This window comes from Camellia sinensis, chromosome 12 (genome assembly GCF_055761805.1).
Source record: "Camellia sinensis isolate YWXY chromosome 12, ASM5576180v1, whole genome shotgun sequence".
Lineage (NCBI taxonomy): Eukaryota > Viridiplantae > Streptophyta > Magnoliopsida > Ericales > Theaceae > Camellia > Camellia sinensis.
The window spans coordinates 111001404-111015895 of NC_138972.1; the positions used below are offsets into that span (position 1 = coordinate 111001404).

At 32.6% G+C, this 14492-nt stretch overlaps 1 protein-coding gene across 1 annotated transcript; it reads left to right on the forward strand.

Moving 5' to 3' along the window:
- Positions 1-1885: 1885 nt before the first annotated feature.
- On the forward strand, positions 1886-12381 carry SCY2 (SecY protein transport family protein). Its single transcript, XM_028227837.2, has 14 exons — positions 1886-2423; positions 3022-3507; positions 3742-3830; positions 4828-4907; positions 5046-5135; positions 5269-5360; positions 6953-7036; positions 7724-7865; positions 8243-8359; positions 8870-8999; positions 9625-9748; positions 9858-9964; positions 11356-11477; positions 11856-12381. The coding sequence occupies exons 1-13, from the start codon at positions 2351-2353 to the stop codon at positions 11443-11445; spliced, it is 1704 nt and encodes a 567-aa protein (XP_028083638.1). The 5' UTR covers positions 1886-2350; the 3' UTR covers positions 11446-11477; positions 11856-12381.
- The last annotated feature ends 2111 nt before the right edge of the window (positions 12382-14492 follow it).

Genomic DNA, 14492 nt, shown 5'->3' on the forward strand with positions numbered 1-14492 from the left:
ACTAAAATATTATTCCAACAAAACATAAAAATTTATAAATTCAAAATATAATGGAAGTGAAAGTAAAAAGAGAGAAACTTACCTAAGAAGTTCTAAATCAACAACAATTTTATCTTAAAATCTCCGAAAGTTTTAGAAATGAACATCCTTGACTTATCAATCATTTAAACTAAACTTAAGACTACATTTACTACTTCATCAAACTTGATTTTTTTTTTCCCTTACTACTTGAATCTCATAATTTTTCTTTTAATTAGGTGAAATGTTGTTCCAACAAAACATAAAAATTTATAAATTCAAAAAATAATGGAAGTGAAAGTAAAAAGAGAGAGACTTACCTAAGGAGTTCCAAATCAACAACAATTTTATCTTAAAATCTTCGAAAATGTTAGAAATGAACATCAAATTTTGTTTATGGAATCCTCAAATGAATTTGAAATTTTTCTATATTTTGTTAATCATATTTCTCATTAATTGCATTTATTGTGGTAGATGAAAAAGATACTAGGTTTCATTTATTGCCATTCATTGCCATTAAGTACATAAATAAAAAAAAATCATATTCCATAAAATGTAAAAAATTATAATAAAATTTATAAATTTCATATTTATTTTGTATATATATATATATATATATATATTGTTTACATTCTAGTTTATAAATTTTATATTTATTTTAGAGGTTAGGTGCATTTTATTAATGTTTGAATGGTAAGTGTAGTTATGTGGAATAATTACAACTATATCAAGTAGTAAATGTGTTTTGTTGTTGTAATAAATTGAAAAACACTCATTTAAACCATACTTACTATTTTATCAGACTTACTTACCACTCATTTAAACCACATTTATTACTCAATGAGACTCTATTTATTATTTTATCAGACTTGACTTACTACTCATTTAAATAACACTTACTACTCAATGAGACTCTACTTACTACTTTATTAAACTTGACTCATCACTTAAATAACACTTACTACTCAATTAGACTCTACTTACTACTTTATCAAACTTGACTCATCATTTAAACAATACTTACTACTCAATAGGACTCTACTTACTATTTTAGTAGACTTGATTAATTAATTATTTAAACTAAACTTAAGATTGCACTTACTATTTCATCAAACTTGATTTTTTTTTTTTACTACTTAAATCTCATAATTTTTCTTTTAACTAGGTGAAATGTTGTTCCAACAGAATATTAAAATTTATAAATTCAAAATATCATAGAAAGTTAATGTAAAAAAAGAGATAGAGACGATAGAGACATAGATTTTTACCTAAGGAATTCCAAATCAACAACAATCTTATCTTTAAATCTTCAAATATTCAAAAAATTTAAAAATAAACATAAAATTTTGTTCATGGAACCCTCAAATAAATGATAATTTTTTCTATATTTTATTACTTATATTTCTTATTAATTGCATTTATTATTTTCAAGTGTGATAAACGAAAAGGAAATTAGGTTTCATTTATTGCTATTAAGTAGATAAATAAATAAAAAATCATATTTCATAAAATGTAATAAATTATAATAAAATGTTTAGAATTCAAATTTATTTTGTTTATTTTTTTCTTAAATTCTATTTTATAAATTTTATATTTATTTTAGAGATTTTGAAAATTTATTATAACTTAATTTTTTAAATTTACCTGTTATCTGAATAGCAGGTTAAGTGTATTTTATCAATAATTAAATGGTAAGTATAATTATTAATAATAGTAAGTATAATCACATCAAATAGTAAGTATATTTAGTCATTGTGGTAAGTTAAAAATCACTTTTTTATTTCAAAACCATTAAAAATTACCTTATTTTTTACGAAATTATCTAAATTTCTTAACCTAATTTTATTATTATCAATCAATTAGATTTAGTTTACCTTTACATCTAATGATCCAAAATTATTTATGTATCCACCTTCATGTATCGTAGAAAAATCCTTCACCAACGCCACCCCACTCCCCACCCTACTACCACTATGCCTTCAACTGCGTGAGCCAATAAGGAAACCACCACCGGAAAACTGAAAATCTCGCCGGAAAAAGAAGCCTCCCCCAATCCCACCACCAGCCTTCAATTCAACTACTGTGAGCCCATAAGGAAACGATTGAAGCTAAAAATCGAAGAAAAGTTGAAAAAACTCGCCGGAAAAGGGAGCGATTTCCGGAAATCAAATTTGAAGTCTACGTATCTCTTGGAGCCTGGAAATCTACTCGGAAAGAAGACGAGTTCGAAAATTAACCAGTGAAATTTTTTGAAACCCTAGGTATTTATTTAGCCAGTAGTATAGTGTTTTTATACTTTGCCTGTGCCTGAGTCTGCGAGCGAGTTTCGCCAATGGAGGCGACTCTGGCATTGTCTCACCATTTCAATCCCCTATTCTTCAGAACCAAACGCCTCAATAGTGGAGGTAACTGCTACTCTTCTGTTACTTGTTTATTCTCTGTTTGGTTCGAGAGAAATCGAATGCGAAGGAAAGAAAAAGAAAATATATTCGACTATGTATGCTTCATTTTTTTTTTTTTTTTCTTGGCTTTTTGTTGCTTAAATTTATTAGAAAGTTTAAATTTTTAACAAGGTGAATATTGTGACGAACAATTGGCTTTAGCTGATAAAAAAAAGAAGTGAGTATCGTGACTATGGGACTCAGTTTAAAGTAAACAATTTATGGTGATGTGAAAGTGAGGGATTTTGGAGTGGTAAAAGTTTTCACTTGGACCAAAGACAAGCAGTAGCTTGTGATGGAGCAGGGGCAACAATCGGTTGCAATGTAAAAGAAGGTATATGGATGTGTATGTGTCTTCTTAAGGGTTTGTTTGATTGGGCGGATTATAGCGTAGTACTGGGATTATTAATCCATGAGATTCGCATTCCATTCCATTCCATTATTTGCCTTACAGCAAATAGCCTGGCTTAATGCCATGATCTAATTACTAATTTACTAAAATTTTTTCACCCTGGACTGGTATGCATTTGGGCTAAATTTGGAACTTGTATGTGGCATACAGGTGGGCAGGCTGTACACAATCTGCAGTTGTATCATCGATTACCATTTTATGCTCCAACACACATTTCCCTGAAGACAAATTCTTCAGGTTTCAACCGGAGGCGTTTTGTATTGTTCAATGAACCCTTTTTACCAAAAGAAATCAAAAGATCTTGTGCATGTGTTTCGAATCAACTCCAAAGTCCTGAAATTGTTTTGCAACAAAATGATGATGGGGCTTATCTAACCAGTTCACATGATACAGATGACTTTGGAACCTTGCAGTCCAAGCCCAAAATGTTTAAAAATCGCTTTTTGGACTTTGTACGCCTTGGTTCAGTCCTCAATAATGCTGCTGAATCTTTTTTCAAGAGTGAAATACGGCGGAGGTTATTTGTGACAGCTGTGTTAATTGTGATCAGTCGTGTTGGTTATTTTATTCCTTTGCCAGGATTTGATAGAAGGTTGATACCGGAGGACTACCTTAGCTTTGTCTCAGGATCTGTTGGTAAGTAATCCAAAATTACAAGTTTTAGTTGCTTTATTCAAAATATTTTTCCTAATGGTCTGAACGGTGATGTCTAAATTGGGAATGCTTATTTTTTGTTTAAAAGTAAACTGGTAGCCGTTGTAATGTACCATTGCTGTTCTGGTTGAAAGCTGGATTCTTTAACGAAAGAACTCTTGTTTCTTTTTCTCATTTTGTTCTTGAAAAAGATTATTTATGCATCCTTTTTTTTAGATGAACTCGGAGATTTCACAGCTGAACTTAAGCTTTCCCTTTTCCAACTTGGAATCAGTCCTCAGATTGCTGCATCAATTCTCATGCAGGTCTGCTGTTCTTTTATCCCCAGGTTTACATTTCTTGTCCATTAATTAAGACTCTATTGTGATGTCCTGATTGATTCTGTGTTTTTGTTATTTGTTTTATTTCCTCACTCCATTCTGGTGTTGAACATTAGCACAATAATTTGGATGCTGAAGGTTCTTCGTGTTACATTAGATGAAATGTCACGAAATTAATAGATTCTGTGTGGTAATATATGTTTTGCAACTTGCTTTAAAGCTACTCTTATTTTCTGCAGAATTTGTTTCTTCATGCAAAATTTAGGCAATAATATGTACTGAAATCTACAGATGCTTCAAATTTTAGCTTCATATCATTGGTTCGGAGAAGCTTTGTACGCAACTTGAGATAAGTTGTTTCTTCATAAAAAATTAGGCAATAATATGTACTATAATCTACAGACGTTTCAAATTTTAGCTTCACATCATTGGTATGGAGAAAGCTTTGTAGGCAACTTGAGATAAGCTATTCCTTTATAAAAGGTATACCTTGTTTTACGTAGATTAATGTTACTTCTCTCTCAGCTAGGCTCACGTGATGCACGTCTTTTTATGGGTGATTGCATGCATCAGTAGGAAGTAGTCATCATCCAAAGGGGAGAAAATGTCCAATTGAGAGAAGCTGTTTGTCAAATACTTTTGTTCTATGGAGCTCTATTCTTCTACTACCATGAAAACCATGTTATATGTTGCTATTGTTCAAATCAACATTACTTTTAATGCTTATCAACTGGATGATGTACGACTTATGCAGCTCAATTCAACATGCTCATCTTCAATTTTTGTAGTTTTCTTACTGACAGTGCGATATCTGCTCTCCTACTTGAAATAAGAATGCTACTGATTACATGCTTTCTGCCGAAGTTTCTCCCATCATGTTCATTATGTCTTAACTTGATTGTTGTCGTCATTTGGTCTTTCACCTTTTCACTATTGAACTTGTCATTCAATACTAATACTATATGACCAATCATGTTTCTAGGTACTTTGTCACGTTGTTCCCACCTTGGTGAAGCTGCGGAAAGAAGGCTTGGATGGTCACGAAAAGATAAAGAGTTATATGTGTGTTTAGTTATTCATTTCAAGCAGTGATACGAGTCCTTGCTATTTATAGCCAATTCTGTTATTGGTCATTACAATGAAGGTTGCAAGCCATATTGACTTCTTTTTTTGTGTGTGTGTGGTAATTTATCTCTCCAGATGGTGGCTGTCACTTGGCTTTGCTATTCTGGAGGCTCTGATTCTTGCTTGTTATTCTCTTCCATATTCCATCTATGCAGCTAGTCACAGGTAATTTTGTAAGTAGAATCTCATGTTTAATTTGTTTAAGTAAATTAGTGAATGATTTGACAAAATTATTAGCTTGTTTCTGATTGGTCTCTTAAAAGGGCATGTGTTTTGTTACGTTATATGCTATTTGCAGGGTGAAGCATGTAATGGTGACAAGTTTTCTTTTGGTGTGTGGTGCAATGACTATAACATGGATATGTGACAAAATATCGGAATCTGGATTTGGTAGTATTCTTAGCATTTGGATACAACTTTTTTGGCTTGATTTCTTATTTTCTGTGGTTTACTTATTTTTGACAGTTTTTTGTGCCTTTCTGATCATAGTATATGTTTTGTTTGGTGACCAATTGAGTCGGTATGTCTGGTTTTGTCAGTTTTTCTTATGTGACACCATTGGAATTTATCTTTATGAACTAATTGAATACATGTGTTAGAAATTCCTTGAATTGGTTTATTGTTTCTGTGAGTGCATCCCGCATCGCTCTGTGAGAGTATCACATTCCATCTTATAAGCTGACTAACTCCTTCTAACTAGCACAAAGGGAAGAAAAAAACTGTGAGGTCCCAAGCGGACAATATTGTGCTGGTGGGGGGTTGGCTCCTTCAATTTCCATAAAGAATATAATTAACAACTTGAACTTAGGCATTATCCCTTTCCCGCAATAGAGGCAGTGGGAATTTGACTTCCCCTGGGTGTAGGGTGCTGTGGAAGGAAGTTGATCATGGATTACCAACGAATAAACCTAAAATGGATTGCTGCTTGTTTTATTCGTGAATACCTCTACTAAAAGGGGAAAGGAAGACGAAACCTAGGTAGGAATATAGATTGTGGAAAAATGGATCGGAGTTTTCTTAAGGACTGTAATTCTAAGTTCTGTTGTGAAAATAATTTATCAAAAAAAATAAAAAAGATCTGTTGTGAAAAGATTAATATATGAAATGTTATGTGGTTATTATGGTGAATTTCCATTTGAATGTATCCCATGCACTTTCAACTAGAGGTTCTATACATCTTGAAAACCATGCTTTCTGCTTCCTTACCAAACCAAACCAAGCCTTAAGTCCCATCAAATGGGGTCGGCTACATGCTTTTTGCTTCCTCTCATCACTATTTTTTTTATTTTATTTTTCTTGATCTCCTATTGTGGTTAATAAATAGGAAATAGTTTTGATGGACTTACCCTCTTTTGTATTCGTCTGGGTGAACTAATTATTAGCCGCTGAAAGGTAATTTTCTGGAGGGTAAAGAAACTTCTCTCTTTTGATGGCTTGAGGACATAATCTTCTTCATTTCTAAGAATGTAAGAAAATGAAAAAGCAAAAACCTTTAGCACTTTTCTATTTGTGTTGCTTCCAATATATCAGCAAGTTCCTGAAATGTGAATAACTATTCATCAAAACTCTAAAAATACCCTTACCACTTTTTCTCTCTAAAAGAACCTTTGGACCATATCACCAGATGCTTTTTCATGTTATCTTTATTTTCCTAAATTAGAGAATAGTTTTCAAAAACAATGTAACTGCTTGAAGTTTCGTGCACAACCTAGAAAATCAATATGAATGCTAGGTATCCAGTGCACGACCTTCAGATCATGCTACAATCTAGTTGCTCTATGATTTCTATGCACTATCAGGATTAAGTGATTCTAGGAAAGATTAGAATGTAAGGAGTCCAATGCAAGATTCAATTAAATTGTGATTGACATGCCTAACTTTCTCAAGGCATACAAGTCAGCCAAAAGAATTTGTATATTCATTATGTTAGTCATATAAGGTGCATCATTTTTCATGTTTCTGACTTGTAATGTGTGCTTCAGGTCAAGGATCATCTTTGATTATATGTGTGGGAATATTGACTGGCTACACAGATACATTATACAAGATGTTATCTCAGCTCACAGGTAGATGCTTAAATAGGAAATTATTCTAGTGTCTGTATTCTATCTATCTAGGTAATTTGATTTCATTTGTAAGAACAACTGAGCTTTGAGTCCTAGGGCAACATGTTAGCTGACTCTTTGAAGGATTTATTTACTATTCTAATCATACACACCTCATTAAATTGCTGTTGAATTGGGTATTTATGAAAACTATAAATCTGATATCCATTCAGCCTTATGGATCTTAAGTGCAGAATATAAACAGTAGAATACCATAGCTATTTTCTTTTGTTGTTCTAAGCATGGATATCTATTTATTTTCCCTATTTCATGCTTCTGTGCAAGACAACACACCAAAAATGTGTGCAATTAATATAATTCCTGTTATGTACAATTACTTGTTAGGTTTGATTTGCTTAAGTTGAGCTGTCAGACCATTATACTAGAAAGGTGATGGACGAAGAGAACAGTTTAAAAAGCGTATAAATCAAAACTATCTAATTTATGTTTTGCGTTAACTGAGGCATACAGTGTGGCGTTTAATTTCCTTCATGAGTGAATATAAATAACATTGTCAAACTAAAAGCAACCTGTCCATAGGGATTCAACAATTTATTAAGTAGAAGAGAGTAATGTATGCTTAGTTATATTTTTTTCTTTATAGTGTTGTTTTAACCTTTCAAGCTTTTACCATATTTGATATTGCAGGGAGTGCTGTCTACTGGTGGCCTTATATACTTGCAGTATTAGGTATCTTCACTGTAGTCACTATGTGGGCAGTTGTTGTAACTGAGGGTTGCAGGAAAATTAAACTGCAATACTATGGTTTCAAACTTGCTTCTGCTACAAGGTGATCTCATCTTTGCTTTGCAGAGATACTTACGTGTATTTTTTTTGGGTCTTGAAAGAAACTCAAGTTGCATAAATTTAGTTGTAATATATTCTCTTCATAATGTAAAATGCCATTATTGATTTTGAAGTCAGTTATACTTATCGCAAATAACAAACAATAGATAAAATAAATATGTTTCTGTTGCTCTTTGATATCTGTAGAGGCTAGAGGATATTATTGACATGAATTACTTTTGAATGGAATAGCTTGACCATTTACTAAAAGTTGGCACACACTTGAAAAGTCTACTTGATGTCACTTATATTGTATATTGAGATTTAATTTGCTCTAATGTACTTTTGACATTAACTTTTGTGTTCCAATAATTTGGACAGAGAAGAATCCCCAGTTACTGAAGTTGAGCCGTACATTCCATTCAATATTAATCCATCAGGAATGCAACCCGTTCTCACAACTACCTATCTGTTGGCATTTCCCAGCATCCTTGCAAGGTGATTTGATCTGCAATTGGTGTAATTGTTCATTTTGAGCTATTTTTTCAATCAAAAGCTCTTCTTTAATGTATTTGCATCTTGAGGAAGGGCACAGTTTCTAATATTTTGGGATAATCAGAACCTTTAATTCACATTATAACATTATACAGTTTCTAATACATCACCAAATGGTGACATAAAAGTGATTATGGGTTCACCCACCCACCTACCCACCCATTATCAGAACCTTTTATCCACACACCCCACTGCCACCACACTCTCACTTTCATCTAGTGATTATGGGTTATTTTCTGTGTTCGATGGTTCTCATTTTGGATGTCATTTGAAAAATAAATGACCATGTAATAATTGTTTTGATAATGAAGACAAGGCGGAAGTCATTGAAACTTTTGTGCTCCTGCCCTCAAGATGTGTCATGGTTTCCTTTTCTGCTTAATATAGGCGTTCTTAATAAAATCTATGGTGAATTTACTGCTATAACTTTCTAAAACAATGATTTCTTGGCAGTCTCCTTGGTTCATCTTTCTGGGAACATGTCAAAGAGATACTGAATCCTGAGAGTTCTCTTGGTGCAGCTCCATGGGTTTACTATTCAATTTATGCATTTTTTGTTTTCCTTTTCAACATATTTGACATTGTAAGTATTGGCTCAATCTAATTTTTTCTTTTTCTTTAATAATGTATGTTATTTGGTTTAGCTTGTTCAATTTAAACCTTTTCTTTTGGCTATCACTTTGTCAATATTCCTCTGTAAAGCAAGATGATTTATCATGTGCTTGCTTGAATTGTTCTTGATATTTTGCATTCAGGGTTTATAATTAAGTTGGAGGTGAGCACTGGTCCTTTTAGATGCTAAATGTTTTGGAGAAGAGGGAGTTGAAAATTCAAAAATAAATTTTGTATAATGCAATGTTTTGGTCGACCTGCCTTTCCATATCAGTGGATTGAAATCTGTTCCCCCCACCTTTAAAATGGAGCAAATAATCAAATAAACCAATTCTATCATTCTTCTTGCAATGTTGATTCCTTAATGGCACCCAGGTTTGCTGAAGAACTATCCCCACACGCCGCTTCTTTTCTTGATTTATGGTGCACAGTAGACTATATAGAGAGATCTCAGATATTGCCAGACTAATGAAACATTTCTGAACCAACTGCACTGCTATTTTTTGGGCGAAGTTTATATTGTTGTGTTTACATAGTGATTGCTGATGTATTTAATTTTTATTCTTATCTTTAATGACTGGGGCACACGTATCCAGGCCAACATGCCCAAGGAAATTGCTGATTACTTAAATAAGATGGGTGCCAGAATACCAAATATAAAGCCTGGAAAAGCCACCATTGAATACTTAACAAAGATCCAAGCTTCTACACGTTTTTGGGGTATATGCCTGCCCAAATGTTCTTATAGAAGTTATTCTAATATTTTTTCTGCCATTAACACGATTTTTTGTTTGCTTTGGTTCTCTCTCTCCTTGTGGAAATTGTGCAGGTGGCCTGTTGCTAAGTTTTTTGGCAACTACATCAACTATTCTTGATCATTACTTACGCCGTATAAATGAGGGATTTGCGATAGGGTTTACTTCAGTTCTTATCATTGTGAGTCAATTAATTTCAGGGCTGCCTTCTGTCCTTGTATTTACTTCAGCTATGCACTACAGTGGTGCTGCTTTCTATGTTGGTCCATTATAGATGTTTGTTAGATTCCTTTTTTTAAAATATGAAATTACATCAAAGACTACATGAAAAGAAAAAAAAGAAGGTGATAATTTATCTACTTAGTAAATATGTGTATCTTGGATTTAATTTTTCCTAAGTACGAAATTGCACTATCCATGTTGCGCTTTGGGTTATGCCACACCATTGGGTCAGTCTTAGCATTTAGGATCTATCAAGTACAAGAGTTAAAGATGAAGAGAAAGGCAAGAGATGTACTACTTGTACTTGTATTAAAACAAAGTGATGTGCATGTGCAATGGATGTGGGAAAAAAAAAGAGTAAAAGCAAAGAAGCATGGACCTTCTTAAAAAAAGAAAGAGTAAAAGCTAAGAAGCACGGACACTTACAAGAAGGTAACGTGTTGTATCCAACACCTTGTTAGGCACTTTGACACACACAAAACACATTACAAGATTGAATAAAATAACTTAAAATTCAATGATAAAACAAAAACAATATAAATTTATATATATTTTGCTCCAATAAATTTTAAAGTTTATTATCTTTAACTTAAATATTCGTATATATGACATATAATACTCATTTATCCTTATAAATGAAATATAATAAATATATAAAATTATATATTTTGTACGTTTCTCCCTACGTGTCATATCCTATATATTTTGAAAATTTGCATGTTGGCCAGTCAATGTCGTGTCTCGGGTCTCGTCGGTGCTTCTTAGAGTAAAGGAATCGTAATGAAGATTATCCAATGAACGTATACACAAAATACTTCAAATCACAAAACTTAACGAGTCAGTCCATCTGACTGTCAACAAATAAAATGTGATCACAAATATGAAGCAAACTATAGGAACCAAAGGGTGTAGAATCCTGTTCGCATCCTGTTCTTCCACCTTGTTTTTATGCAGCAATTCTCATCTTAGTATTGGTAAATACTAGTGCTCTTTCAAATTTTTAGTTTCTTCCAAGTCTTCTTGTGTCTCTTAAACCCCAGTTTTTCTGATTGTTTTGCAATAATGAAGCCAAGTATCAAGGACAACTCCTTGGGAGATAACATTGAATTACTGCATGATTTGAATTATGAAGTTACATTTGTTGTATGCTTATGACTATTTGTTGGACTTTCTTTTCTAGTTGAATGTCCCTGTTTGATGTAATTCTCATGATATTTGTAATTTCTCTCTTATGGATCAACAACAAATTGGTGGAAAATAAATAAAATGTTTGAGGAATTAGAATGAAGTGAGAACCTCTTGCTTGGCTGCTGTCTAATTTATCTGATGTTCCTTACTTTTCTGGTCCAGGTGGGTTCGATAATAGAATTGAGAAGATCCTATCAGGCATATAATGTAATGCCGAGTTTAAGCAAAGCTTTACGGCGTTATGGCGTATGACTTATGAAGAAACCTTCATTTAATATTCAGAGGTAAATAATATTTGCTTCTACTATGAAGATACAAGAGTGAGCATCTCCATCAAAATAGTCAAATTTTTAGTTAAATTTTAACTAAAAGTTTATTTTTCTATTTTAGCTAACCATCTTTTCAAATATATTCTCCAACAAACTCTCTATTCTTTATTTTATTTGTTGAGTCTTCTTTCCCTAACTACATGTAACTAATGGTTTGATATTTAACTAAAGTAGCTAGCCAATAATTGAGTTTGATGGAGCGTGTTTATATGGTTTTATGTTATAAAATAGCCAAGAGAAGGCTCTAATGAGCTTGATAATGATGCTCTAACATTCTGCTTATAAATTATTGCTTGCTAGTTCAACATAACTTTTGTTTATTTGGATTTTCAGGCATTTTTTGAGCGGTGATTGTTACTAAATTTTTCTAAATTAAGGTTTAGAAGAGTAGCTACTATTGCAACTGTGTGAGCCCCACACACATCATGAATGGGACGGTGAAAAATGCAATAGAAAAGTTGGTGTCCGTAGCAGGACTCTTGAAGCCTTTTGTATTGGATGCTGGCTTCTGTGTTATTTTAGTTGAAAAAAACATTGTTAAATGTTCTGAAATATCAAATGAATGAGTTGTGGAAAGAAGAAATTAGTTTGTAATTCTAGTTAATTATATAGTAGGGTGCGGATTGTACATGGCAGAAACTGTAAAGTAATGTTTCTAGGGTTAAGGGATTTGTCATGAGTAAATGATGTAATTTTATCTCCTTACTGAAACTGTCTGCTAATGCTGGATTGACACTAGCGACATGGCTGACTTGGGGTTAGGCCATTTGTATCTCCAGCAAGAAGGCCCAGAGTCTGCTCTTTGGAGTCATCTGTAACAAGCATTTGAGCATGAAATGAACAGTCTGTTTGGATTGAATGATTTGGAGAGATATGAAAATAAATCGGTTTCTCTTTGCAGGCACTTGTTTTGATTATTAAAGATGAGGGAAGTGGGGAAATATAGAAAAAATGAAGACATTGATTTATTTTTACAATCCACTTTTTGAGTCTCTCCAAAATGGGAGAGATTGGGAGATTAACGAGAGAGTATATTACACTTTCTTTTTTTGTTTTTTGTTTTTGTTTTTGTTTTTGAGGACGAACATGAACTAGATATCATTAAGCATAGCACTGGGGTACATCAGTTGCCAGCTCAGGAGCTGGTGGTTGTATTACATTCCTTCTCACTGTTTTTTGTTTTGATATGTAGGTATTTGGAATTAGCTTACGAGTACTAGACTAAGTTCCTATACTTTCAGTATGTAGGGTAAATTACACTTTTGATCTCTAGTCTGATACAAATTTTACTTTCGTCTCTATTTTGAATTTGAACAATTTAATTCTTATACTTTAATGCCTTGCTTGGTTGAGGGATTTGAGGAGGGATTTGGAAAGGGAAATAGAAAAGGTAGGTGAAATGTGAAAAAAATATACTTATATTTCATATAGTTTTACACACCTTTTTTCCTTTCTAAATCTCTCTCCAAATCCCTCAACCAAACACAGCATAAGTGTAATTTTAATTTAGTCATTCTATTTGAATTTTTATTAATTAATTAATTTGTTTATTTATTTTTGTATGTGTACATCTCAAGAGATTGCCAATGCTCATGCAAGTGGAAAACTATATGTCAAAAAAATATATTTTGTAATTGGTTAAAATAATCGTCATTAAAAGTTATACATTTTTATGTTTCTAAATTTAACAATTGTCAGATCATTCTCTCTCTCTTTTATTTTTTCATTTATCTTTTTAAAAAATTTCAAAATTATCTTAAAAATCTGTTTTAATCATTTTTGATGAATGAAAGCCAACTCCAATTGTTAATCTTTTTTAAAATTTCATCAAATTTGAATAAAAAAGTTGCTAGAAAATTTAGTGATGGATTTGGGTCATCCTAGATTCGGTAAAAAAAAATTTCTATCCCTAGATTTGATACAGTTTTGATGTAATGGGTGGAGCACATTTTGTCATTTTTTTTTTTATTAAATTTGAATTTGATGAAAAAGTTGATGAACTGCTATAACTCACTTTTAGTAAAGAGATTTTTTATTGGATAATTCTGAAAATTTATGGATCAACAGTTTACATTCCTCATTTTCTTTGCATTGCTTTTGCTTTTGCTTTTGCTTTACTGGAGAAATTGCAATGCTGAGTTGTTTCTGATATTTTCCTGAACAACTCTTAAATCCCAAAACACTCTTGAATCAAGATTTTGTTCCAACACTTGAAGGATTTTAGGGCATTTGGGAGGGAGAAAGGGTGGTGTTTGTACTTTTTAGCACGGTCATATGGTGTAATTGGCAAATGTTGTGGTTTGTGGTTTACTGCCATGACACTTCGTTTGCCATAAAGCCTGTGTTTTTAACGGTTTCAGTTGATTGTGATTACTTCTGGTACTCTAAGCCCAACTGATCTCTACCCTTATTATCATGTGAAGTTTTACTATGTCCTTGTGTTGGTAAAATTCCGATGCGTTAGGCAAAAATCAAGAGTGACAAACCAACAAGCCTCAACACAAATTTCACTAATTCAAATAGGAGTCGCTGCCTTGAAAGAGTCAAGCACTTCTTTGGAACAACAAGATAAGATGATGAAAATGGAATGAAGAAAGCAAAATTGTATTAATAAAAACTTCCCAAGTTACAAGAGAGAATACTATAACTACCATAAACTGTTTCTACTCCTATGGTCCTACTCTATCCTACAACTCTAATGAATTGTGAATTTGACCAAAAATAGAGAGCTTGTCTCCAATTGCTTCTGCCTTTTATGGCATTTCCATGGGCACAATGCAAACCACTCGCTTATGGCAATTTATTTGAATTCAAATCATGGGCTGAGCATAATAATCCATAACCATTACTAGGTTTTAGGATTCACAACTTGTCAAACCAAAGATTTCCAGTTTGTTTTTGGACTTCTAGCTTTGTTGGCAGATATTTGTGCTAGATGTTATAAATCCAATACAAGATTACATTTGACGG

Bases quoted from the DNA above. Each gene is read 5' to 3' on its own strand.
- SCY2 (XM_028227837.2), top strand. From the start codon at position 2,351: ATGGAGGCGACTCTGGCATTGTCTCACCATTTCAATCCCCTATTCTTC. The intron at 3,831-4,827 runs GTCTGCTGTTCT...TCATGTTTCTAG, and splicing joins CTGCATCAATTCTCATGCAG to GTACTTTGTCACGTTGTTCC. The intron at 9,965-11,355 runs GTGAGTCAATTA...TTTCTGGTCCAG, and splicing joins TTACTTCAGTTCTTATCATT to GTGGGTTCGATAATAGAATT.